The sequence below is a fragment of the Sarcophilus harrisii genome, chromosome 2, assembly GCF_902635505.1.
Source record: "Sarcophilus harrisii chromosome 2, mSarHar1.11, whole genome shotgun sequence".
Classification (NCBI taxonomy): domain Eukaryota; kingdom Metazoa; phylum Chordata; class Mammalia; order Dasyuromorphia; family Dasyuridae; genus Sarcophilus; species Sarcophilus harrisii.
Window position 1 is genome coordinate 657,464,170 of NC_045427.1, and position 25,000 is coordinate 657,489,169.

The 25,000-nt window shown below is 50.0% G+C and overlaps 1 protein-coding gene across 6 annotated transcripts in view; it reads right to left on the minus strand.

The window, feature by feature from the left end:
* Window positions 1–25,000, minus strand: part of EBF3 (EBF transcription factor 3) — a 143,310-nt gene that overhangs the window by 15,232 nt on the left and 103,078 nt on the right. For all 6 annotated transcript variants that reach the window (XM_031957038.1, XM_031957036.1, XM_031957034.1 and 3 more), the window contains exons 9-11: window positions 23,268–23,398; window positions 22,669–22,795; window positions 414–502 (exon numbers count right to left, since the gene is read on the minus strand). In XM_031957038.1, the coding sequence (XP_031812898.1) occupies window positions 414–502; window positions 22,669–22,795; window positions 23,268–23,398 (347 nt within the window). The remainder of the gene's footprint in view (window positions 1–413; window positions 503–22,668; window positions 22,796–23,267; window positions 23,399–25,000) is intronic.

Genomic DNA, 25,000 nt, shown 5'->3' on the forward strand with positions numbered 1-25,000 from the left:
AATCACTACAGGCTACTGGAGTGGAAAATGCTTAATTGAACTATTTCATTACGCAGGAAGTTTATGTCCCCCTTGCAGAATCCAAAATATTTGGATCAGAAAAGCTGTTCTTCTTCTCCAGAGAGATGAAACGGGGACCGTGGCACTGGCCCTTGCCTCCTTACTGCCTAGGGTACCTGTGAGGAGCCCCCCTCCGGGCCCAGGGCCTGGCGGAGGGGGCCCCAGACCCGCCGTTTTCCGAAAAGTGAGCGTCCGGTCTCGGCCCCTCATGGCGGGGCCTGGTTATTTAAATGCCCGGTGGCAGCCCCAAGAGGCCCACGGGGAGGCAAACAAACAGACAAACAAACACAAGCAAACACTTCCAAAGAAGAACAGGAAGGCGGCATGAGCCGCTCTCCTTCTGTGGGACTAACCTTCGGTAACCTTTCAGGATCCCCTGGATGCCGCGGAATCACTTTCTGCAACCTCTGAAAGCCGTAGTCTATGGTTGGTTCGTTAAGGGCTGGAACAGAAAATAGAAAGGGGGTCAAGTTAATTATGCTGATGTCATCTGTTACCTGTTATATCACAAACAGAGCCCATGCCCCACACTTTCTGACTGATGTCCTAGGATTGGAGTCATTCTCTCCCCTTCTCTCTGTCGGTCTCCCTCTCTCTGTCTCTGTCTGTCCCTGTGTGTATCTCTGTCTCTGTCTTTCTGTCTGTCTCCCTCTATATCTCTGTTTCTTTGTCTCCCTCTCTGTCTCTGTCTATCCTTCTGTCTGTCTCCCTCTATATCTGTCTCTTTCTCTGTCTGTCTGTCTCCCTCTGTTTCTATGTGTCTGTCTTTCTGTCTCCCTCTCTGTCTCTGTCTGTCTGTCTGTCTCCTTCTGTCTGTCTCTCTCTTTCTCTCTCTGTCTCTGTCTGTCTCTCTCTTTCTCTCTCTGTCTCTGTCTGTCTCCTTGTGTCTCTCTCTGTCTCGGTCTCTCTGTCTCCGTGTCTCTCTCTGTCTCTGTCTCCTTGTGTCTCTCACTGTCTCTGTCTCTCCGTCTCTGTGTGTCTCTCTGTCTCTTCTGCTCTGTCTGTCTCTCTTTCTCTCTCTGCTCTGTCTCTCTGCTCTTGCACACAAAAGCAGCAATTGCTCCTTTCCCGGCACCGGGCAGGGAGAAGGTCGGAGGGTCAGCGGCCGGACTGGGAAGGCAGTGACCGCCGCGGCCACCCCCTCCTCGGTCGGGGGCCATACAGAGGGATCGCCGGAGTCGGGATGTGATGCCGCGCGGGCCGCGTTCTCCACCGGCCGGGGATTTATGGGAAACTGGCAATTATGACATATGTCCAGCTATTGCTAGCTTCAGATTTATCCCTGTGGTCCTTTCTTGTCTCACATATTGCCTGCACACCAAGCAGGCAGGAGGAGTGCTTAATCTTCCAAAGCTTTAATAATCTGTGAATGGCTGACTACAAACTGATGTAGGGCGCTATCATTCCACAGCTGCAATCTACTAGCCTCATGAAATTGCAGGCCACAAATAGTAATTAATCTTTTTATCCCTCAAATTGTAATTTTGACTATGAACTGTGCTTGGTCATAAATCAGCGGCACACGGCGCTGTGTACAGTGCATGAATCATGAGGTGACTCAGTTAGCCTGCACACACTGTGTTTAACAAGCTTGATAAGGAGTCATAGAGCTTTATTATAGCTCTGCCCGACTCCAACAAAAACTGAGCCTCGAGGCCCAAGGACTCGAGCGAAGATGAAAATACTTATATTAGAGTATATTAGTTCTTGATGTAGATAGCGGTTTTCGCAGAGTAACTCCACGGTGCCCGGCGCGACATAAATCAATGGCTTTTCTGAGCCTAATAAGAGCTGCCCCCATCTATTCATTACTCAGCCTGCAATTTAGGCCATCGCTCATTAGTCAGCAGGTAATCTGATGATTAACACCGCCCAAGTCAGCGAGTTTGCAGGGGCCGAGGGGGGGGGCCCGGCCCCCGGGACCCCGGGCGGTGGGCCGCCGCTCCCCGGAGGGCGCTGCCGATTCCCGCGAAGGCCCGCCCGGCGCCCGCCGCGCACGCGTGCCCGCGAGCCTCCAGAACCGCGCCCGGCGCCACGCCGGAGAGGCGAAGCCTCCGATGCGATTTGACATTCCATCATGCATCTTGGAGACAAAGGTCCACACAGGAATGTGAAGTAAGACATTTTCTTGTTAATAAAGCATTGATCCGCCGTATTGATTTTACATGACACGGCTTTTGCTGGGATTTGGCCCTCTCTCTTTTTTCTCTGCAAACAGTGGAGCTCTTCGGGACGCCTCGGCGTGGGTGACATGGCAAAATTCCTAACGCTGTGTGATGTAAATTCTATATGTGTAAAACCACTTCATAATCAGACCATTAATCATGAGAAGCTGTCAGCATTGACTTGGGGGACAATTTGTCATGTCTTTGCCTGGGCCCATACAAGGGTGTCAAGCCGGAGCCCGGCGCGCAGGGGACAGATGAGCCTCTGCCAGGGCCGCGCCAAATGACTTACTTCGAAGGGATTAAATAAAGTATTACATTTCTTGATTAGGGAACAGAGAAGGTGGCGTACTGTGCATTTGTAACTTGTCAAGATTTCTCCTCTTCCCCAGCTAATCACCGGGACCGCTTGACTTAATGAATCTGGTCTGATGAGAGGTGATCAGAAAAGATAGATGGCCAACCGCTATTGATTTCATGCAAATCCGGCTGACAGGTGATTGGAACCCTAATGCAAGCTTTCGGAGGCTTTATGACTTGTAATAACCAGAGCCTCTGGTTCCCAGAAAGACGCTCTTTGGTGATGTTCTCCCTGGGTCAGCCCCGGATCTCGTCAGGCTCACCTCGGTCACACCCAGACGCTAAGGAGACCCGGGTGCCGGTGCCAGGAATTGGATTCCGGGTAAGGGTCCGGGTAGAACCGGTGTGGGGGGACGCTTCCCGCCGCCCCCGAAGATGCCAGAGACGGAGGGGCCTCTGGCCTGGGCCCCGGTCCCACTGAGGCTCCCAATATCAGCAGGCCGGCTGCCAGATTTGCATAGAGGAATTAGGAAAAATGGCCTCTCTCTTTAAATTACAACAGAAGTCACATATATCCCAAAGACTTAGAGGTTTGGGATAATTGGGGGCCGGGTTATTCCATTTGCCTCCGTGCCTCAAAGAGCAGCTGGTGATATGCAGAGCAGCTTGACTAATAACGGACCAAATCTGCCTTGACTTGGGGCCCCCCAGCCCGCCCACCCGCCTCCCCATCAGGCCCGGCCCCACCGGGTCCGTGGCCCCACGGCCGGACCGGAGGAGGAGCCGGAGCGACTTCCCGGGCAGGGTCTGGGCCGGAGGAGAAAGCGCAGGCCCTGCCCCGCACACATGTAATAAATCCTCCGTGTGTCGACTTTACAAGCTGAGAGTCCAGCCGAGCTGGGGCGAGAAACGGGCACGTCCCAGTCACCGGGCGGCGAGCCCCGAGCCAGGCCAATCAATACCACTTTCCTGTTTTAGAACTGGGTAATTATGAGGTGGAGAGATTGCCTGACCTTTCACCTGCGCTGCATTACTTTGCTGATATTAAGATAAATTGCCTGATTTTGGGTAAACATATGCTGCAATTCAAACTGTCAGCCATGGTTTGCTCAAGGATAATTTGTATTGATCTCCCAGCTTCTTCCCAATTTTGCTTACTGACCTCGTGGATAATTAGAGAAGGAGCCTTGGGTAAGCGAAAGTCAGGGCCAGAAAAGAAATATGAAAAAGAAGATGAGGAGGAAGAAGGCAGAGGAGGAGGAGGACGGAGAGAAGGAGGCGGCGGAAGAGGACCGAGAGGAGGAGGAAGACAAGAAGAAAGACAGAAAGGAGAAGCCAAATCAAATTGGGTTTATCTTCCTATCCGTGGCCCTCTTCCTCCAGGCGTGTCCATCTGCCGGCATCCCAGGCACCCCGAATTAATGGGTGGGCGGCCATCCGCCATCTACGGCGAGCTGTGATTTAGCAGCCCGTGTCATCTTAAAAGCACACGGATCTGGCCGGAATTAATTGAAACTCTGCCTTAAAGACAATAACAGCCAAGGGCAGGGCCCCCTTTGGGGGCGAAGGACGCCCTTCGGGCTCCTTTTGGGCTCCCTCGGCCTCTTGTCGGGGAAAGTCTGCGCTTCCTAATAAATCCCCTCCAAGTAATTAGTGCCACTCATTTGTCCTGAATTCAAATTGAGCTCGGATGAGGCCGCCGAGTGTAAAAGAGATGAATGTAGGAGCAAAATTATATCATTGCAGATATGTCAGATTACAGGGCTGTTGTATCAGAAGTCATAAAACAAGTCTCCCTTGTGAAATATCTCTTTATTAACCATGCCATAAGATATTAACATTCCTCATTTAGTGGAGGGCCTTTTATCTGTTTCAAATACATTATTCGTCCTTTTAGAGATAAACTGTATTAATATCCATTTGAGTCGGCGACCGCGGCCTAATGCATAGTAATTTTTGTTGGAGAGCCTTTATTTCAGAATAAGAAAATTACACAGCAATAAAACCTGAATGAATAAGAAGCTTGGTTAGCAGGGAATCGCCTTCCATGCCAAATGAGCCAGGCAATCAGACAACCTCTGAAAGGACCAGATAGCCGGTTATCACATGCAGGCCCTTCGCCAGAGTGGATCCTCCAAATAGGGGCTGACATGACCCAAGATCCTCCATACTTCTGCCGCGCAGAAAGCGCCTCCAGCTCAAGGAGGATACATATTTAAATATCTCTGAGTGCGCTGGAGTTAATCTTGTTACTTTACAAGCATTAAAGTCATAACAGAAGAAACATCCTAAATATTTAAGTCATTCCAGTGGACTGGGGGATTAATCATACCACAATTGATAAAAATTTAACGGTCTGGGATGTCAGTTCAAGTTGGGATGGCTAAAGCTAATGTGGCACCAGAAAGGGGCGTCAGCTGTGACCAGAAAGCCTGCTCTCTGCCCACCACCGCCAGAGACGCACCCATGGGCAGCACTGGGCAGGATTTCTTTCTTGTGACATGCCCGGTTTGGGTTTGCCTTCTGATGACCTAACCTCCTTTGTCAGCCGGGACTGCCTTAAGGTCCGTAATAATAACTAACGGCCAAAAAACGGACACGATCATTTTATTAGACCCGCCTGGAGTTCCCTCTGAAGCACAAACTTAATTAAATTAAGGAAAAGTGCTTGTGGGGGGCTGGGGGAGGGAGGCTGAAATCTGGGAAATGGGCCCATGGCCTTCGGTGGGGTGATTTTCTAGCAGGCAGAAAACTGCCCCCAAAGTGGGGAGGGCACCAAACTTTGTTCCCGCTAAGTTGTTTTCCTAGGCTGGAATATAAGCTCCTTGAAGGCGTCTTTGTACTGCCGGGCCCAGCACAAAATAGGTGCCTGATAAATGCTTCCTGACTGATTTGTTGGTAGGGAAGGCTGAATGCCACACTGGGATCTGATGCATCTTCTGGAGAGATCCTGATGTCAGAACCAGACAGAATTTGGGCTTGTCCTCATTGGGGAAGGATTGAGGGACTTTTCCTGTTCAGGGCATTCTACTTTTCCTTCTCCTCTTCATCTTCTTCCTTCTCTATATTCCCCTTGTTTTCCATCTTCCCTTCTTCCTTCTCTTTCTTTTCTTCTTCCTCTTCTTCATCCTCCTCCTCCTCCCTCACCTTCCCCTTCTCTTCTTGTCCCTTTTCTTGTCTTCTTCCTCCTCTTCATTTCCCCCTTCTCCTTTTCTTCCTCCTCCTCATTTTCCCCTCCTGTTCTTCCTCCTCCTTCTCCCTTACTTTTCCCTTCTCCCCTTGTCCCCTCTTTTCTCTTTTTCACTCCTTCTCTTTTCCCCCCCTCCTCATTTTCTCCTTCTCCTGTTCTTCCTCCTCCTTCTTCCTCACTTTTCCCTTCTCTTGTCCCCTCTTCTCTCTTTTTTCACTCTTTCTTTTTTCCTTCTTCTCTTCTTCCCCCTCCTTCTCCTTCATCTTTCTCTTCTCTCCTTGTTCCCTCTCCTGTCTTCTTTCTCCTCTTTATTTCCTCTTTTTTCTCTTCCAGATTTCCCCTTCTCCTTTTCTTCCTCATTTCCCCCGCCTCTTCTTTCTCCTCCTCTTTTTCCTCCTCCTTTTCCTTCTCCTCTCTCACCTCCCCTTCTCCTGTTGTTCCCTCTCCTCTCTTCTTCACTCGTTCTTTTCTTCCTCCTTCTCTTCTTCACCTCCTCCTGTTCTTCCTCTTCCTCCTCCCTCATCTCCCCTTGCCCCCTTTTCCCTCTTCTTTTTCCTTATTTTCTCCACTTCTTTCTCCTCCTGATTTTCCCCTCCTCCTCTTTTTCCTCCTCATTTCTCCCTCTTCTTCCTCCTCCTCCCTCTCCTTCCCCTTCTCCCTTTGTCCCCTCTCCTGTCTTTTTCCTCCTCTTCATTTTCCTCTCCTCCTCTTTCTCCCCTTCCTCCTCCTTCTCTTCCTCCTTCTCTCCCTCCTCCTTCTCCCTGACCTTGTGATCCTGAGCAGCTCATCTTTCAGGCAGAAGGAGGGTGGGATGCAGAGGGAGAGGAGGGGAGAGGTCAAGCCCGCCCCACAGGTGTGGAGGCTTGGCCGGGATGGCCCCGGAGCCCATTTCCGAGCCAGGGCGGGCGCCTCTCAGTGGGCCAGGCTGGCCGGACCATCCGTCTGAGCTGCCCTTAAGTACTTATCCAGTAATTGTGCTTCAGTGGACAGTCTTGCTGGGGGAAATCGTGCCATTAGCATGTGCAGGGAAGCGCCTCCTGCCGGAAACGAGCTTCTGGGCGGCCGCGGACAGGCGGCCCATTGTGCACGGGCGGGCGGGAGGCCGGGGCGCCCAGAAGCCCGGGGAGCCCAGGTTTGGCAGAAGCTTCCCTCCTGCCTCCCCAAACCTGCCTGCAATAATAAAAACAGGAAGCCATTCATTTGCTCCCTTCCAGCTGCTGGCTCCAGCTATTAAGCGAGTTCCCGTTTCATTTCAATAATGATCATCTTCCTGTGACTTCCTCGTCCTGCGTTTGGCATGAGGCAGCGGGCTCCGGCTCGACCAGACCCTCCTAATGAGGCCCTTTTTCACATTAGCTGCCTAACTACATCATCAGAACATCTGCAGGAGAGGCCTCCGCACGGGCCGGGGAGGGGGGGGCGGCGGGGCCCACCTCCCGCTCCCCTCCCCGGCCGCGGGCGCCCCCACCTGGGGCGGCCCGGCCCGAGCCAGGCCTGAAGGAGCGAGCTCAGGTTGTAATGTGTAAAAATTAAATAAAGCATAATCTGATTGCTCAATACAGAGACATTCCTCTAGAGGGTGTTCCTGATTTCAGTGACAAACTGCTATTTGCTGACAAGTAGTTTACACATTAACCAGCTGAATCCGAGGGGGGAAAATGCCAATACCAATTAGATCACCTTGAGGTTATTAAATGTCCCACTGATAAGTAAGTAGGTGAACTTGACCAGGTGATAAAGACTGCTGTGAGCCAACGAGTGTGCCCCGTCTCTCCCGCCCTCGGCGGCCGCCGCCATGGCTCCCGCTCCGTGGGCTTCGCCTTCCCGGCTCGCCCGCTGAAGAGCGGCCGGACACGGAGGGGGCCGTCATGGCCGACCGGACGTGGCCCCCCCCCCCACGGCCAGAAGGCCCGGCCAGAGCCCGAGTCGGAGGACGCCCGCCTTCCCTCCCTTTTTTAGGCTTCAAAATGATGCTAAGTTCCCCACTTTATCATCAACTGTCTCTAGCAAGTGCATTTCATCTATAAGAAATTCAGATGCTCGGGAAATTAAAATTTCAAAGATCTGCTGCAAAAAAAAATCAATGGGGAGAGATCAATGCTCATAGAAATTTCATGAACTTTGAACTGATATGGGCATGATGATGAGAAGCGGGTGGAATTTCAGGTAGCTGATTGTTCCCGGCCCAGATGAAAAGCAGCCGCCGAGCCAGAGGAGGGATGGCTTCTAGATGGGTTTTCGCTTTAATATTTTGTCAGACAAAAAATTAATTTTTAGTCCATTCCGCAACACACCAAAATAGAAGGGAAAAAGCCCGCCTTGCCGATAGGCCTTGTAACATGCTACTCCTTAAGACCACCTAATGGTTTGCACATTAACGCAGCAGTGAGATGAGACTGGTTCCCTTTGCAGCCGATTGCAGGTGCAAATTAATATTGTAAAATGAAGATCAATACATGGACAGGGCAAAATCAATAGCGGCTAAATTATTGCTGCATTTTCCTCCTCATTCAAGATGAGTTGTGTTTTCCTCTCCCAGTCAATACTTTGCAGCTTTTCTCATTAATTTCTCAATAAATTTGGCAATGAATTTCAATCACAGAACTCGGCAGGCTGAGCCAAGCACCGTGGAGTGCCTAGGAAACACAAAGACTGAGTCGCCTCATTCATCAGGAGGGGCTTGAGCCGGTGGGAGGGCGGGCCACCGCTCTCCCCAGCCTGACCCGGGACCACCGGAAGTCCGCCCCCCCACCCCCACACACGCTCCCTGGGCTTCTGCCCCCTCGGACAGCTGTCTCTCCGACCACCGTGCCTCTCTCAGGGCTCCATTTTGGCCATGGGCTCATGGGTAGGCCATTTAAAAAGCACGTCGGATCGCTTAATGCTTCCCTCCAATCCGACGCCGGTGGGTTCACGCGCAGGCCACTGACTACCCTCACCCAAGCAGATCGCGGGGAGTCTCTTTTCTTAAAGTCCTCTGACCGAGGATGGGAAAACATCCACTGTTGACTTCTAATTGGAAATCAAGAAACACCTCATTCACATCTGAGATATTGTTCCCAGACATTCCTCCAGCCCGCCTAACTGGGCCTAGTGCATGGGGATTGTCTTCCCATTCAGGAGTGCCTGGCAGGAAATAATGGTATTGTGATGTGACACCGAACACAGAAAAGGGGACAGCTCATCTTCCTTGTTACAAAAATAATACCCTCACTGACAACGATTGGATGGCATTCAAACAATTCTGTTTACATCCCTCAAAGAATACATTGGTTTCTGGCTTTTATGGGCTCATGGAGACTACAATCTACCCAGCCCAGCCCTGCAGTGATGGAAAACTAAGAAAAATGGTAGCCCAGATAGAGCCTCTCGCTCCAGGGACAGGAAGCCTTTGGGTCTGGAGGATCTCCAAGAAAGGGTCCCGGTGTCTCACCACCGGCCCGTTCTCTCAAGGTGGCCCATGTCGTCCTCCCAAGGAAACAGCAGCAGGTGCCCGTAACATCTTCGCATGGATGCTCTTTTTAAACAAGTCCACTCTTAGGCAAGAGGTTAGAAGAACTTGCCATGGACAAAGTGAGAAGAAACCAATTTATCCTTGCCTACTTGCTTCAAACTGTCTCTATTGTTTACCATTTTCCTTCTGCAGGGATAAAACCCAAAGTTTCTCTCCCAAGTTAATCTCCTTTTTGGTCCTCTGGGAGAATCATGTTAAAATCAGCCAAGAAAGACTAGATTTGATGGAGTGCGATCTTGGGAAATTGATTTGCACACTTCAAACAGGAAAAAAAAGATTCTGCACTGAAGAAAATTTAGGAACAAATTCTATAAAGTCCCAACCAGCTACTGGTTTCCCATCTTCATTTGTAGCTCTAGAGCCAGAGGCGGGGGGGCCGCACCCACCTCTTCCACGCAAGATTTTGGGCTCATAACTGTCTCTAGCAAGTGCATTTCATCTATAAGAAATTCAGATGCTCAGGAAATTAAAATTTCTGCAAAAAAAATCTGGGTCTCAGTCCCCCCCCCCAAATGAGAAGCTAGATGTCATTATCTTTAATATCTTTAAATCAATGATCCTATGACTTCTGGGTGGGCACATTGCCTCCATGGAAACACATCCCCAATTCTTACACTCAACAAATGTGGAGTCAATAAAAGAATAATGTGAATCGATGACTCAACAAGAAAGTATTAAGCTCCACTGTGTTCTCAGAGTCACCTAGTAGGTATGTTTTAGAAGCAGAACTTGAACCCAGAGTTTTCCTGCCTCCAAAGCTGGCCTGATATCCACTGAGACGGGCTTCAAATTTTCTGAGTCTGACACAGTTTCCCCTAGTGGATCATCCACCCAACTTCTCTTTCACAACCTACTTGGTTAGTTTTCAGTTCAAAATTCTCAATTAAATATAAATAATGTTGCAGATGCTAGGAAAGGCTGCCCTGTCTCCCCTACTAGTGTTCTGGTCTAATTTATTGGCAAAGATGATTCTAAAAGTGACAAACAGCGAAGCCTTTTAGAGTATGGGGTCAAGTGTAGACATAGCCTCAAATTACTATCAACTAATGTCTGGCTGAAAACTTTCCAGAGCCTTTAAGACGAGTAGCCAAGCCCTTATGTGTGTGTGCTGCAGACCAGCCTTCTCTCCTTGAGGGGAAGGATTTTTGTGTTTGTCCTTGTATCATAAGGCCTGGCACACAGTAGGTGCTTAATAAAAGCTTGTAGATTAAGTGAGTGGTTTTCTCATTCAATTAGAGCAAGACTAGGAGAATTGGAAGGAAATTGTGTAGAAGAAGGTAAAAAAGACCAAAACAGAAGGGATAATAACATCCTGGCAGGGAAGTGATCTCTTGGATAAAACACTGAGCTAAGTCAGGAAGATCTAGCACCTACTATGTGCCAAAGTACTGTGCTGAGCACTTTAGAAATGTGATCTCCTGGATTCTCACAAGATAGATACTGTTATTATCCCCATTTCACAGTTGAAGAAACTGAGGTAAACAGCCAACAAGGAATTTACCCAAGTAAGTGTCTGAGGCTAGATTTGAATTCAGGTATTCTGGCCTCCCTGCCCAGGGTTCTACTCACTGTACCAGCTAGGTGAGTGTCCTAGCTACGTGACACTCAGCCATTCGTTCAGTTTATCTGAGCCTCCGCTTCCTCATCTAGAGAGTGGGGATAACAACAACAGGGACTTCAGGAAGGTGTTGGGAGAATCCAAGTAAAGCTCTATATAAAAGCTAACACAACAAATGTCAATAATGTCATCATTTAATTTTTCAAGCTGGAAAAGGAAAGGAAGAAATTCTGTGAGAAGACCTTAGGCCCGACCTTTGAGGATGTCTGCAAATACGGATACCTCAGCATGACTCATGAAAGCACCCAATGGCAGTTGGGTTACCTGGCCTAGTCTGTGTGTTCCTGGGATTGTGCCCCTGAGAGCAAAGCCCATTTGGCGAGAGTCCAGAACTGCCAGGGCGAGGGTCGACCGCTTTGGACATGAGACCAAGAGCAGTGTCTTTGAAAATGACCCACTCAGGCTGATGGCAAATTATTCCTACCTTAAAATTAAAAATTTTGGTTCAATCCTTGGTTCAATGGCTCTCAAGAGTTTGAGCACAAAGGGCTCTCCCAAGAGTGTCCAATCCAAAGACTTCCTTCTTATAGATGAAGAGACTGAGGGGCAGAGGAGGAAAAATCATCTGCCTGAGCTGAGTTGGAATGGCCAGAATCCCTAGGTTGGAAGTGAGTTCCAAGGGCGTGAGCAGCCACATGATTCGCCCCATGCTGCCCTCCTAGGAACCATCCAACAAGCGGCCACCCAGGCTCGAACCCTCATCCGTGGCATTCCTCTCTCGAAAATGAGCTGAGCACAAGACTGGGAGTGAGCTGGCGATCTGTGGCGGGGGTACCACAAACCCATCTAGTGGGCATCTAGGGACCCTGAGGTTCTCATCACCTGTTTCTAGTGGAGGGCAGGAAGAGGCGTCACAGAAAAGGAAGGGCTTCTGCACGCATGGAGACTTGAAGGAGGACAGCAATGGAACAGGACTGAGGAGACAATGAAGACTTTAGGAAGGAGAGGAAAAACGTCCATTTGGGCATCATTCCTTAAGAGAACGCCATTGGAAAATTATTTACAAAATCCTCTCAAAGATTCCCGGGATTTGCAGTGGTCGATTGTCTCAATGGGAGTTGCTGCATTTAAAATTTACCACATTCTCTGATGAGCGCTCTACTATACAATGAATGTGCAATAACTCCCCATCCTGAAGCCCCTGGTGAAATGAAGTTCTTCCATGTGCTCATTAACAGCATTTTAAAACCTTTATATTTAAATGCAGAAAACAGCCCGCATCACAGACTAATAGCCTTCAGTTTTTAAAAAGATATTTCAGAAAAAACCAAATATTTCACAGAAACCGAATTCTGAGCTATTGCTTTTCTGCATCCTCCAAGACTTAAATAATACAATTTATTTTGTTTGGATTTTTTCTTAAACGTGTTTTTTTCCCCTTGGGCTACAAATTTTAGGTACCAATTTGCAGCCTGGAGCATGTTTCTGTAGACAAGCTAAATCCCCCCCCCTCTCCACCACACACACACACATCAAATGATGACTTAAAATGAAAACACAAAGCTATCTCAACCTAAATCACTGCCATCACACCAACCAAGGTCAGCACCAGGGAGTAGGGAGCCGGCTCCCAGTGTCTTCTCCACCTGAGGCAACTTGCACTGTCTTACAAATCCTGGGACAATAAGTTGGGGAGGCTGTTGCCTACCATTATGGCTATCAGTAAGACTATTAAAGACCATCAATTCTGACCTTGGGAGCTGCTAGTTTCCCAGGACCGTGAGTCTGGCTCCCTGGCCACTTCTGAAGAAGCAAAAGACGACCACATATATTAGCTGAAGCTTTCTCATTAATGGCTCTGCTTCTCTCTTTGGATTTTCTCTGTTGGATCCTTGCCCAAAGTAGGAAAACTTAGCAATTTCTCTGAGAACATTCCCTGGATCTTCTGATCAGAGATTTAGGACTGGGATTATTGAGATAAGGAGGCTGAGGCTCTGGAAGTTAGTTATGCCTGCCCCAAAGACCCAAGCCAGAATTTGAACCCACACCCTTTCTTTTGTTTTATTCTCCTTTCCTAATAGCCTTCCAGGTCCATATCACACAGAGACATGGAGTTAGAAGATGAAGGCATTTAGAAATTAGGTCATCTAGGGGTTCTTAACCTGAAATCCAAGAACTTGGATGGAGAAAAAACCTGCTATCTTTATTTCAATAACATACAGTGCTTTTGTAGTTCATAATGGGCTCTATGAATTCTATTTTATTTTTTAATTATTTTTTTTTTCTGAGCAGGGATCCAGAGGCTTCATCAGAATGCCAAAGGGCTCTAGAATATCCAAGAAAAGTGAAGAGATCTCATTCTAATTCCATCCTTTCATTTTACAAAATATGAAGTGAAGCCCAAATTCACAAGCATAGTGGAAAAAAAAGAATAGGGACAGCTTTTGAAGGCAATGTTGGGATTCCCAACCCAGTGGAAAGAGCACATGAGGAAAGCACGGTGTGAAATCAGGGAGAACATGAAATAACCAGAAATTGAGCAGAAAAAGCCTCTCCTTTGAGGCTCCAAAGATAACAAGTTTCTAATCTTTTAATCACCGAGCTTGGGCCATTAAAAACAAGGGGGGGGGGGGTGGCGCAGATCCCAGGAATGCTGCTTCTTCCTGCCCTCTCGTCTCCTGCTCTTCCTTTTCCTCCCCACTTGTGCCTTTCTCTGCATCTCTGTCTCTCTTCCTCCCACCCATTTAATAGAAAGCTGGCCCTGTTTCTGAGTTTAAAAATTTCAGCAATTATTAAGTGAAATCCGGATGACCCCTTTGTCCTTTTGGGAAGACAAATGGCCGCCTCGCCGCCACTCCATTTTGTCGGGTTCGGTGCGGCCCAGTCGATAGCTTCACCTTGACGTGAAAACTTTGTGATTTATCAGGCTGGCCGTTCTGCCGGTGTCACCGGAGCCGGCGGCGGGCGGCCAATCGGGAGGCGGGGAGCGGACTCTGGTCCCGGCCACCAGGAAAAAAAAGCAAGCCCACTGTGATGATAGACAAATGTGTCTTGTTAGCAACAGCCAAAAAGCGCTTGACTTGTACTAATAACAAAAAGGCCGTGCTGGTCACCATGGGTCTAAAGACGAAGCACCCTGTCACCAGCTTGGTTGGGAAATTAGCAAATAATGTCCCTTTTCCTTGATAAATGGGTGACAGTTCTCGCTCACCAATCATTTTTTAACATTTTGATGCATGTCTATGATCCCGCCGGAGGAACAGAAAAGTTTACTGGCCCTCAATTTTCAGATGATGTATGGCACACTCTAAATGTGCGATTTCGGTATGAGGTATAGTTCATTTTAAGCAATTCTAGTAAATGGGTGTCACTGATTAGGACAAATCGTCTACTTGGGCAACAGCACAAATGGTATGTCTCATTCCAAGGGCCTCCTCCGAGACGGGAAAGAAAGGGGACGCTCCCCCGGAGCCACCCCCGAGCCGAGCCCGGGGAGCCGCCCCCTGGAACGGAGGCCGGCTGGCCCCTGCCCTGCCCCAGCCCCAACAAGTCAATCGGGATGATTAATTAATCGGTCCTTTTCACGCTCGGTGCTGCCTGGCAGTGGGGTGGATGTGGAAGGACAGGAAGGGACAAGAAGGGAAAGGTCTTCCCTTCCTTTGTGGCTCAGGGTGATGGCTGTGACCGTGAGGAGGGGGCTGGGGAGAGGTGAGAAAGCACACCTGAGTCATCCGGGCACGAGGGGGACATTCTGGGATCCCAAGTGACATCCCAGCGATGCCAGAAGACACGGGGCCAAAGCAGGGTTCCACCATGATCCCGCCATCAAAGAATCAACACTCCCCGTACGGATGAGGAAACCGAGACCCAGGAAGGCAAGGTGACTCTACCCGAGGGGCAGCTGAGCTGGGATGCTGGGCACGTCTCCATTGTGTTTTGCCCAAACGGCGGGCCCTTCTTAAAGACCTGAAGTTGTGGGTCGGGCAAAGGGGCCAAGCGTGGGCCAAGTGACCCGATAAAGAATCTGCAAGGCTTCTGTCTCCCTAGAAAGGCCAGTGAACCTGGATCCCCCCCAGCCCAAGGGAAGGGGGTCCCAAACTACATTGCTGCAGGATGGCAGTGGCTCCCCAGCTAATGGTGGGGACCCAGACCCAAAGCACAGACTTCACCGTCCAAGGCTAAAACACTCACTTTTTTTGTCTCCCCTGAGACAGAGAATACGGATAACTGAAATAATGGGAGGATCTCCCCAGAAGGGAGGCTGCACGAGACCTGGTTTAGCATAGTAAAAATAGTATGATTTGTGGTAGGCAATTAAGAATCATTTGCTCTGTGGATACAAGTCATTTGTTTAAAGAGCACTGACCTAGGAGACAGCTAGTTTGTGTTGGCTGTGATGGAGAGGAGGAGCTATTGACTAAGCAGGGCCCAGGCCCAGTGATGGAAGCTGCTTTGATGGCACACCAAAGGCCCTGCAGAGGCTCCAGAAATCAGGGGCTCTTGCACAGGGCGATGTGAAGTGGGCTAGATGGGAAAACTTGCCCACATTGGGGCTCAGATGCCAGCTAAGCTGGGAAACTCTGGGCAGGATGTGAAGGGCAGAAGGTGCTCCCTCCCCCTGGACTCCCCTCCTCCACATAAACACTCCCTCAGAAAGAATACAGACCGAGTGATCCCTGGGAGAGCCTGCACTTGAACGCATGTCTTTGTCCATTTTGGGGCCCGCCCCTAGGAAGTGCGGAGCCGAGGTGGGGATGGCTCCCTGCCTCTGGCTTTCACACTTTCCCATGGCCTCTCTAGACATAGTCACTATCGACTGCCAATAGCTCGTCAAACAGTGGCAAACGACATGTCGGCTCTGAGTCATTTGTGATCATTTCTTTCACTGAGTAAAAGAGATCTCTTTCTGGGGGGGGGGGGGCAACCAGACGTTGAGGTGTTTAAAACTTAAGGTAAGGGGCCAGCCCCTGGTCCTTGGCACCGGACATCCGGTTCCCAGCAAGGCTTTCGCCACAATGGTCATCCCAAGGCCAGAATAGCCCCAAGGCCCCTGGGCAAACTTGTGAGTGGGGCTTCCGAAGAAGTTCGAGCCCTCACGTGATTCCAATCAGAAGCATCCAAATTCTAATTTATCTTAATCAGATCACACTATAGTGCTTAGATGGTCTAATTACAAAATAATCTCTGGTATCCCATCCAACAACTTGGGGTCCCTCCAGCGGGGCAGCGATGGATCCAAAGAGGCGCCAATGGATCACGTTTGCCTGTTGTAGGCAGGATGCTCAGGGAACGCAGCCATTTGCCTAAAAAAGCAGGAGAGCATCTTTCGCCCCACCCTGACGTCAGCCTCGAAGGCCCCTGCTAACTGTGCTACGTTCACTTCTCCGGGCCCCCGATAGCGCATTAATTTAATTTGGGGGCCCACCAGCTTCTTTCACATTTTGCCATCTAGAAGGCAACTCACTATTAACTGGCAATTACATACAGCATGACTGCTAATTCTGTGCCTGAGTGGGAGCTGCTTGAGAACGGCTCTCTCGCTCTCATTGCTGACCTCCTACAACAGGGGTGAGGCTCGCTGGGAATAGCAGGGGCCGGTGCGGAAGAGCCGGACATGTCATTTGTGACTCATTCCTTTAATTCACCATGCTAATCAACTCGCCGCACCGCCTCCCCAGGTAATTGCAGCTTCGGAACAGTTTGAAAGCCGCGGTAAAGCGCAATGGGCGGGAGAGGCCTTCCCCTCGCTCGGGGGGCTGCCCGGCCACGGGCCTCTACGCGGTTTGACGGATGGGGTCTGTTCTGGGGGAAATCTGGAACTTTTCATATTCCTGTAAGCAGAGCCTTCCCGGCCCGCGTTCCCAGCCCGACCTGGGCCGGGGTCCCCACGGCCACTGGGCTTTCATTAGCCCTGCGGCCTGGGGTCCGCCCCGTGCTGCGAGGGTTAAATGTGAGAGGTCCGGGCCTGGGAGGCTGATGGGAACCAGATGCCCTAGGGACTGCTCCCTGGCCCCCAGAGACCACATCCTTTCCATCTTGTGCAATGCAGGGAGAGGAGCTCAGTTTTCAGTGGCGAGTGTAATTTCCAATGATTATCTCATTGTCCCCATCAATTTTAGAGCAATGCAAATCAGACAGAAGTTTCCAGGTCAGACAGGTTACGACCCCTCCTTCCCTTTCCTCCCTCCTTGTGCACAGCCTCCCAGAGGATCCCTTCCACGCCGTGTTTGAAATGGATATTCCCCTTCCACGGCTCCACTTGGGAAGGGGGAGGGGAAGGCAATAAATTAGCCCGTTTACCCCCCCCCCCCCCCCCCCCCCCCCCCCCGGGCCGGGCTGGAAAGAGTCCACCGAATATCGGCATTTTCCAGCGCCTGGAATTCTGGGCTGAGAGGATTCGGTGGGAAAAGAAGCATCCTCCTCCACCCACAGTACTTTCTCCTTGGCCACAAATTCATGTCTGGACCGTATGACTCCGGCCGGCAAATAAAAGCCAAATATTGCTCAAGCCCAAGACTCGCACTGAGCTGGGGGCCAGGGGACCTGAGTTCCAATCCCGCTTCTGACACAAAGGATCTCTGGAGTCTTGGACTAAACACTCCACTTGGGTGCCCTTGGGCAAAACAGAGGGGTTGGACCAGATTGTCTCCCCCATCCCTATGAGCTGATGATCACAATGGGATCCCAAAAGAGATCTATGCTAAGGAAAAATCCTGACTGAAATTCATTAAAGAAGGCATTCAGACACAAGAGGGAGAGGGAGGCTGTGAACGCCCTACTGTCTGTCAGTCAGTCCACAAGCAGCAATGAAGGGCTCACAAGGCACCTGGCTGTTCTCCCAGAGAGATGAGCGGGAGAGGAGCCAGGGCTGGGGTAGGAGCGAGGCCATGAGTGTGACCTCTGGGGTCGGTCCCTTGAAGCGCCGTCCTCCTGTGATCCTACAAATTCTAGGGGCTGGGCTGCTGCCTGGAGACCGTTAGCCTACATCAGGCAAACCAAGGAGACCCAGAGAGAGGATCAAGCTGGATTGTCCCTGTTCAGCCTTCTTGGAACGGAGACCTGCTAGCTGCTTGACCATTCTTTGGGACTGGGTTTTGGGGTTGGGGTTTGCTCTTTGACTGAGGATTAATTTATTTTTATCATTCTTCATTACTATCTGGCAATCTTCCGGACAAAAAAAATCAACAAACGAATTTCTGAGCCATTGGGAGGCAGTCATAAAGCAGAGGGAAACCTGGGAAGGTTTAGAGAAGGGATGCGCCTGGAACATCTGACATTTGGATTGGTCACCTGCCCGCAGCGAGCCAAAGATTCAGCTTTGCTCCCCCCACCACCGGAGCCTCTGACGAGCACAAGCTTGAGCCAGATGGAAGGGGGCCTATGTTCAGGCAGGCACAAGTTCCTTGGGTTGGGAGCTGGTTTTTTACTACCAAGATTAAGGTCCCATTTTAGGCGTGTGATTTATAGCATTTTCGCTTTCTAATTTTCACTTAAACTGAAGATATTTTTTACTTCTAAAAACCAGTGCCAGAACCTGTTTGGACCGGACTTGCAAGCCGCCAGCTGGAACTGGGTCATGGACTGGGCCAGAAAACAACTTGTTGGACCTTTTCCTCCAAGAGAAAGGCATGGGCCCAAATAATGTCAAACATAAGCACAGGGGCTTATTTTCCTTCTCTGCAATCCCAGGATGGCCAAAGAGCTAGTGAACATGTTTATTTAAATGGTGAGCTCCCCAAAATCATTTTAATGTGAAAGAAGTTTATTCACATTCTGTTTCTAAGAAGATATTATTGGGCAATAAGAGGTGCCTCCCTATCTACTCATATAGTCATTGGTGTTTAATCCTATCAGTCACATCCAACTCTTCACGACCCTATTTGGGATTTTCTTGGCAAATACTAGACTGATTTGCCATTTCCTTTTCCAGTCCATCTTACAAATGAAGAAACTGAGGCAGACAGGATTAAGTGACTTGCCTAGGGTCATACAGCTAGTGTCCAGGGCTAGATTTGAACCCAAGAAGAGGAGTTCTCCTGATTCCAGGCCCAGAGCTCCCTCCATTGTGCCACCCAGCTTCCCCTATATAATCCAATCCAGTCTATATGGTACCTTCCTTAAATGGGGTCCTATATCAGAGAATTTTCCCTAATTAGAATGCCTTGCTTTAAGATGGAGTGGATTTTCCCGCCTTTGAAGAGAAGAAGCTGAGCCAGAAGCTGCTGGGTGCCTTCCGGCTTGCAGGTTCTAGGATGCTTTGCCTCAGTCACCCCTCTCTCCCACTCAACGATGGCAGTTCTAGATAGATCCCTCACGCTGCCACACACAGGGCGCTAAGACACTGAACAGGGGCTTCTTTTCCTCCTCCCTTCAGAGGCATCTCAGAAGTTTAACAATCAAATAATGAGAAGGCGGCTTCTCACAGCAAAGTGGAAGTTCCTAGATTTCCATAGCAACTGCCTGTCTGTGGTCATTCGAATTCTCTGAGCCTCTTTCTCTATCTGTGAGCAAGAGATGTTCTCCAAGATACCCTAAGATGCTGGGATGCTCCTAGCTCTGGAGAGCTGCTCGGAGAAGAAAAGAGACGAATTTCAAATGAGATCAAAGACTTAGCTTGGGCTAAATCGTGATTTGGAGCTGGGTGCAACTTGGGGCTCACTACCCGTATGAGAGACATTGGGAGAGTCAAACTTTCTCTGGGGCTGTGTCCTCACCTGCCAATAACGGGGTCAGACTAGAGGATCTCTAAGAACCCGGGACCCCACACAGGATGAAATTTTAGTTTATCAAATGAAATTTTGATTTAAAAAATTCTATTTTTAAAAATTATCTTTCTTATGATGTGAAATACTATGAAATATTTTGAAAATCCATGAAATGAATCATGCGCCACCACCAAGGAGAATTCTTGGCCTTTTTGATGGAGACTCAGGAGGGAGGAAAAAAGGAAAAGTGACAGAATCCATTCTTGCTCTGAGGGAATCACTATGGCCAAGAGTTCCTCAGGATCCCTGAACTTGTCTTCTTCCGCCTCCAGGTCACCCACCCTCAGCCACGTGCTCTGGCAGAAGGAGTCCCTTGGATATCCTAACCATAGGATAAGCATGCTCAGAAGCTCTTTTCTCCTGTGCTTATAGGAAGTATTTGGGACTACAGGACTCTCTTCCAGCTTTAATGAAACCAATCCCTTTAGCCTGAGACACTCATCTAAAAAGCCACAAAGAGAAGTGATGCTGGGAGAGGGGAGACCTCAAACTCTCTTCTTGGTACAGGTCCCAGGGACCCGCCTGCTCCCAGCCTCCCTGCAGGTTGCAAGCACAGATCTCGCCTCCCCGAGCATCGGGTGACTGGCACTGTGGGCAAGGAAAGTCCCTTTCAGACCCGGGCTTGCCAAGGAAGATCCAGTTCAGATGGGCTGCACGATCCCCGGGGGCCAGAGAGGGGCCAATCTCCCGGCTTCTAGGAAAGCTCAGCGTCCCGTCAGGACAGAACCTCATCTTTCTCTGTATTCTAGTTAAACCATCCCCTGTTGGAAACTAATGTCTTTTGGCATAGTTCTCACAATGGAGGACTGGAATAGAGAAATCAGGAGACAATAGTTACGGGCCACAAAACCTCGCTAAATCCAGGAATCCAGTACATAGTTATATATGATATATATGCCTATAGCCATACATCTATAATTTATAAAGCTATAATATACATATATAATGCCAAAGAAAATCCCAGAATGGGCAACTCAATGGGCCCCCAACAGCAGCAAGTCCCACCCCTTCACTTTGCAGAAGAGAAAACTGAGACCCCACTCAGGGTCACACAGCTAGTAAGTATCTGAAGCCAGATCTGAACCCATGTTCAGAGTCGGCCCATGTGGGAACTCCCTTAACAGAGCTGAGCCCAGAATGAGGTTCCGGCTCCTGGTTTGGGTTAGACCTTTTATATTCTGCTCTCCTTTCTCCATTTGTTAATGAAGGCTGAGCATCAATTGGACTTAACCAAGATGACTGGGCCACTGCTTGGGTGACAGCAGTGCCGAGTGACCACTAACGGAAACCAGAGGGTGTAAGTTTGGGGGTGGCTTGTGAACAAGAACATTCCTTTCTCCGTATGATTGATTTCTGAATATAGTTAAGAACAAAACCAGACATGCAAGAAAAAAACAAGTGGCTTCCTTATTATAGGGCCTCCATCCACTTTACAACCAAATCCCGAGGACCCAGAAATACCCGGGCATCGCAAACAAACACTTCTGAAAGTGTGAAGTTTATAGCAGCCTGTGTCAAGCAAGCCAGGAATTCAGAAAGTTAGAGCTGGAAGAGATCAGAGCCCAGATTCTAGACCTCACGAGGAGGGTCTGTGCAGGGATTTATTTCAGGGGCTCCATGAGCAATATCCCAGATTTGTTTTTTTTTTTTTAGTGTCTCAACAATTTTGATTCTGATGTATTTTGATTCTGAGAAGGGGGCCCCAGACACCCACAGAAAAGATGAAGAACCCCTGGCTAGGTTCACATTGTCAGAGCTGGGAGGGCCCTCAGAACATGGAGTGTCCAAAGTGGAAGGAGCATTAGAATAAGGAATGTAGAATATCCTATAGGCCCTTTAGATTCAAGATGATTGGTACTGAGAAGGACCTTTGAATCCAGAACCTTAGAACACAAAGTGGCAGATCTGGGAAGGACCTCACTAATATATTTATTATTAGAGATAGGAAGACCAAACAATGTGGAAGGTCAAAGCTAGCAATGTCCTTAGACTACAAAACCCAAACTGCCGTGGCTCTGAGGGACATTGAATGTCAGAACCAGAGGCTCAGAGCTAAGAACAGATTGTTGAAAAGAGAAAGGCCGTTTAAAATGTAGAACAGAGAGTGTCTGGTTGAGAAGGGCCACAGAATGTCAGTGAGGAGGGTCCCCGGAATAGTTGAATGTCATCCCTGGCAGAGCAATTAAAACCCCAAAGACAGGGCGTTAGATTTAGGACGCCTTAGCACACAGATCCTAGAATGCCAGAATGTGGAGGTACCCTAACACTTGGGAAAGAACGTCACATCCAGACGGGGCCTTAGAATAGAGAACGTTGACAGACAGAATGATGGGAAGGCCCTTCAAACGACCTCATCTCGGAGACCCTAAAACAGCCATGTAAAGTCAGGAATGGAACATTTGAATTAGAGTTTGATGGTGGGTTGGTCTTGGGGTTTACAGGCTATGATGGAGATCATTAGGAAAAAAATGTCAGAGCAGAAGACATCGGGCCCCAGCATGTCAGAGCTGCTGACATGTCCCAGTGAGAAGGGTCAAAACTGAGATCGGAGCCCAGAATGACCTTAGAACTCAACATGAAATGCCAGAGTGAGGAGCAACCTGAGAGTCAAGTCATCTTAACCTAGAGGATGTGGATCTCTAAAGGGTCTGAGGATGGATGGTGGGAAGATCTTCATGAACTTAGCTGGGAGAAAACCGCAGTCATGCTTTTATTAACCTTTCATTAAAATTGATCATTTCCTTTGATTATTTGAAAACATTCTGAGAAGAGGCTGGTGGCCTTGGAGAAGGGGCCACAGGGTATAGAAAAGCTAAGAAGTCTGACTCAGTCTCCTGTTTCTGCCCAAGGTCACACAGCCAGATCTCTTCCCTCCCAATCCCACGTGGTTACCCCCAGACCCCATCCCCACAAACCCGACACCCAAACTCCGGATGCTCCTCCAAATGAGCAAACTTTGGACCTTTCTCTCCTTCTTATTTCCCCACAGACATCCCAAGTTGCCTTTAGAAAACCACCCGACTCCAGAATTATTTACAACACCTTTAAAGGTCTCCCAAGCAAGGACGCCGTTATTGGATGGACAAAGAAGAAGCCGCAGAGCGGCGGCCACTCACCAGTGTAGACAAACCGGCCGGGAGCACCTTTACAGAACTGTTTGGATTTGTAGGACAGGGTGACCTCCACCACTCCAGGAATGTGCCGAGGAGGGGTCTGCACTCGGATGGCGTGGGGCGTTATCAGCTACAAAAATCATACAGGAAACAGACGGTCAATCCCGATGGCAATGAGAGAACTGACACTTACCAGTTGGATATAATTACCCAAATGACCCCAAATTGGACCATCATTTAATAATTCCCCCTCCTCGCTGTCACGGAGCGGCTCGGGGCGCGCCCGTGGTTTTTAAGAAAAATATCTGCAAACGATCCCGGGTTTTAGTTTACAGGAAAGGCCACAGGGCATCATCCATGGGAAAATTGCCTCCATATGTCGGGGTGAGCTCGCTCCTGGTAATTTCCACACTAATTGAGCAATTGTCTGAGGGTCCTCCCTTCTCCGCAGGCCTTCCACCAGAGGGCCCCCCGGGCCTTCGGGGCCTTTCCCAGGGTCCGGCTCGGACCAGCCACATGGGCAAAGTCAGATTTAAAAGGCGCTGGCGGGGATCGGGGATGCCCGGCGCGGGGACACCCGGATGGGGGGAGGGGGCACTCACCTCACTCCACACCAGCATGGTTCCGAAGACGACTTGGAGGCCGTCGAAGAAGTTGTCCCCGATGATGATGACGGTGGCCCCGCCGGTGGTCCAGCCTTCGCTAGGGCTGATGGCCTTTATGCACGGAGTAGCTGCTTGTGCAAGACAGAAAAGCAAGACCTTAGCGCCCGGCCGCGCCACCGACGTCACGTCTCTCTAGCAATGACAACTCATGCAAAGCACAGGGGGGGAAGGCGCGAGCTTTCTCCGAGAGGCAGACAAAGGGCGGCCGTACGTCAGCGCGAGGATGTATTTAAAGCAAACTAGGACATGTTTTCTAAAGCAAAGGCCGGGCCGCAGAAGCCGAGCGAGCGGGGGGCGCGGGCGGGGAGTGGCTTGAGAGAGGGAGTTCTCCGTCAGGGTAAATATGACTATTACAAATGATTAAGCATCGGGGCGTGCGCGGGGCCTGTCGATTTATCTGCATGGCCGGCCGGATCCAAGCAGAGTCAATCAGGGGCTGGCTGAGGGAGCCGGAGGAGCAAACGCTCGGAATTTCGATTCCTCGCGAGCCGCTAATTGGGTTGGGTTTTTTCATCTGCGAACTTTGCCTTTCGGTTCAAAACTTCATTTTGCTCTGTCAGTCCATAATTACCACTTTTCACTTTTCATCAGGAAAAAATCAAAAGCACTATATTAGTACTTTTGTCAAAGGTACACATTTTAACATCTAATATTGTTTGTCGACATGAATCTCCGAGTCATCGCGTTGACCTGCCTTTGTCTCCAGAGTGTTCACATTTGCATGAGTTATTACAATGGGGCTGCTGGGAAGGGAAGGAGGCAGCCCGGCCGGCTGGGTCTCCGAGGAGGAGGAGGAGGAGGAGGAGGAGGAGGAGGAGGAGAGGCAGCAGCACTGGGCACTGGGGGCTCCCAGCATCCTGGGAGTCAACTGTGGCGAAGCTGGTCCTTCTCCAAGAGGGGCAGCTTTGTTCTCGGCTTTGATCAGCGCTGCTTTTACATGGTGTTGACAGACCTTTTTTACCAGCTTTGATGGTCTTTTGTATGCTGACTTTCATGCAAAGGAGCAGATCCTAAGATATACACTTTCCCTATTACAAGTAAATTCCAGCGCTCTAATTCTTACCTGCAGGGGTTGGGGGCGGCCCGGGTTATTGATTGTCCTCAAGACAATCTAAGTGCTGCCCAGCTTTGGGATGGAGATGGTACCTTTAGTAGCTGAAGAAGGACCAGGCTCAAGGCACTGAGGGGAAAGGTGCCTCTGGGAGCGGGTCTGAGGCAGGAGCTGGGGCAAGGGGCCGAGAGGCCTCCGTCCCAGCCCGGAATTCCGAGGCCTAAAGGATCTCCAATGGCACAGGGCGGATCGGACCTGAGTGATGTCACCACAAAATGGATGACTTGGCCGAGGGATCTATTTAGGTCTGGCTGAGGGCGTTGTTCTGGAGAGCATCGGGCTAGGGGTAGAGGAAGGAGGGCGGCGGGAAGCCCTTGGCGGGGCTCTGGGCCCTGGTTATGCGCCATCGCCCCTCACAGCCTTCTTCCTCAGTAACTCACAGGGGAAGCCTTGGTGGCCCCGGCAGCCCCATGGTGGACCCCCGGCCCCGGACGGGAGTCTCTGGGGAGTCACTCAGCGGCCCCCGCGGGCTGGGACAATTCCCCCGTCTCCCCCCGGCCGGAGTCGGGAGTCGGCCTGTGGGCAGGCCCGGCCTCCCGCCCATCCTCGCACCCGCGCC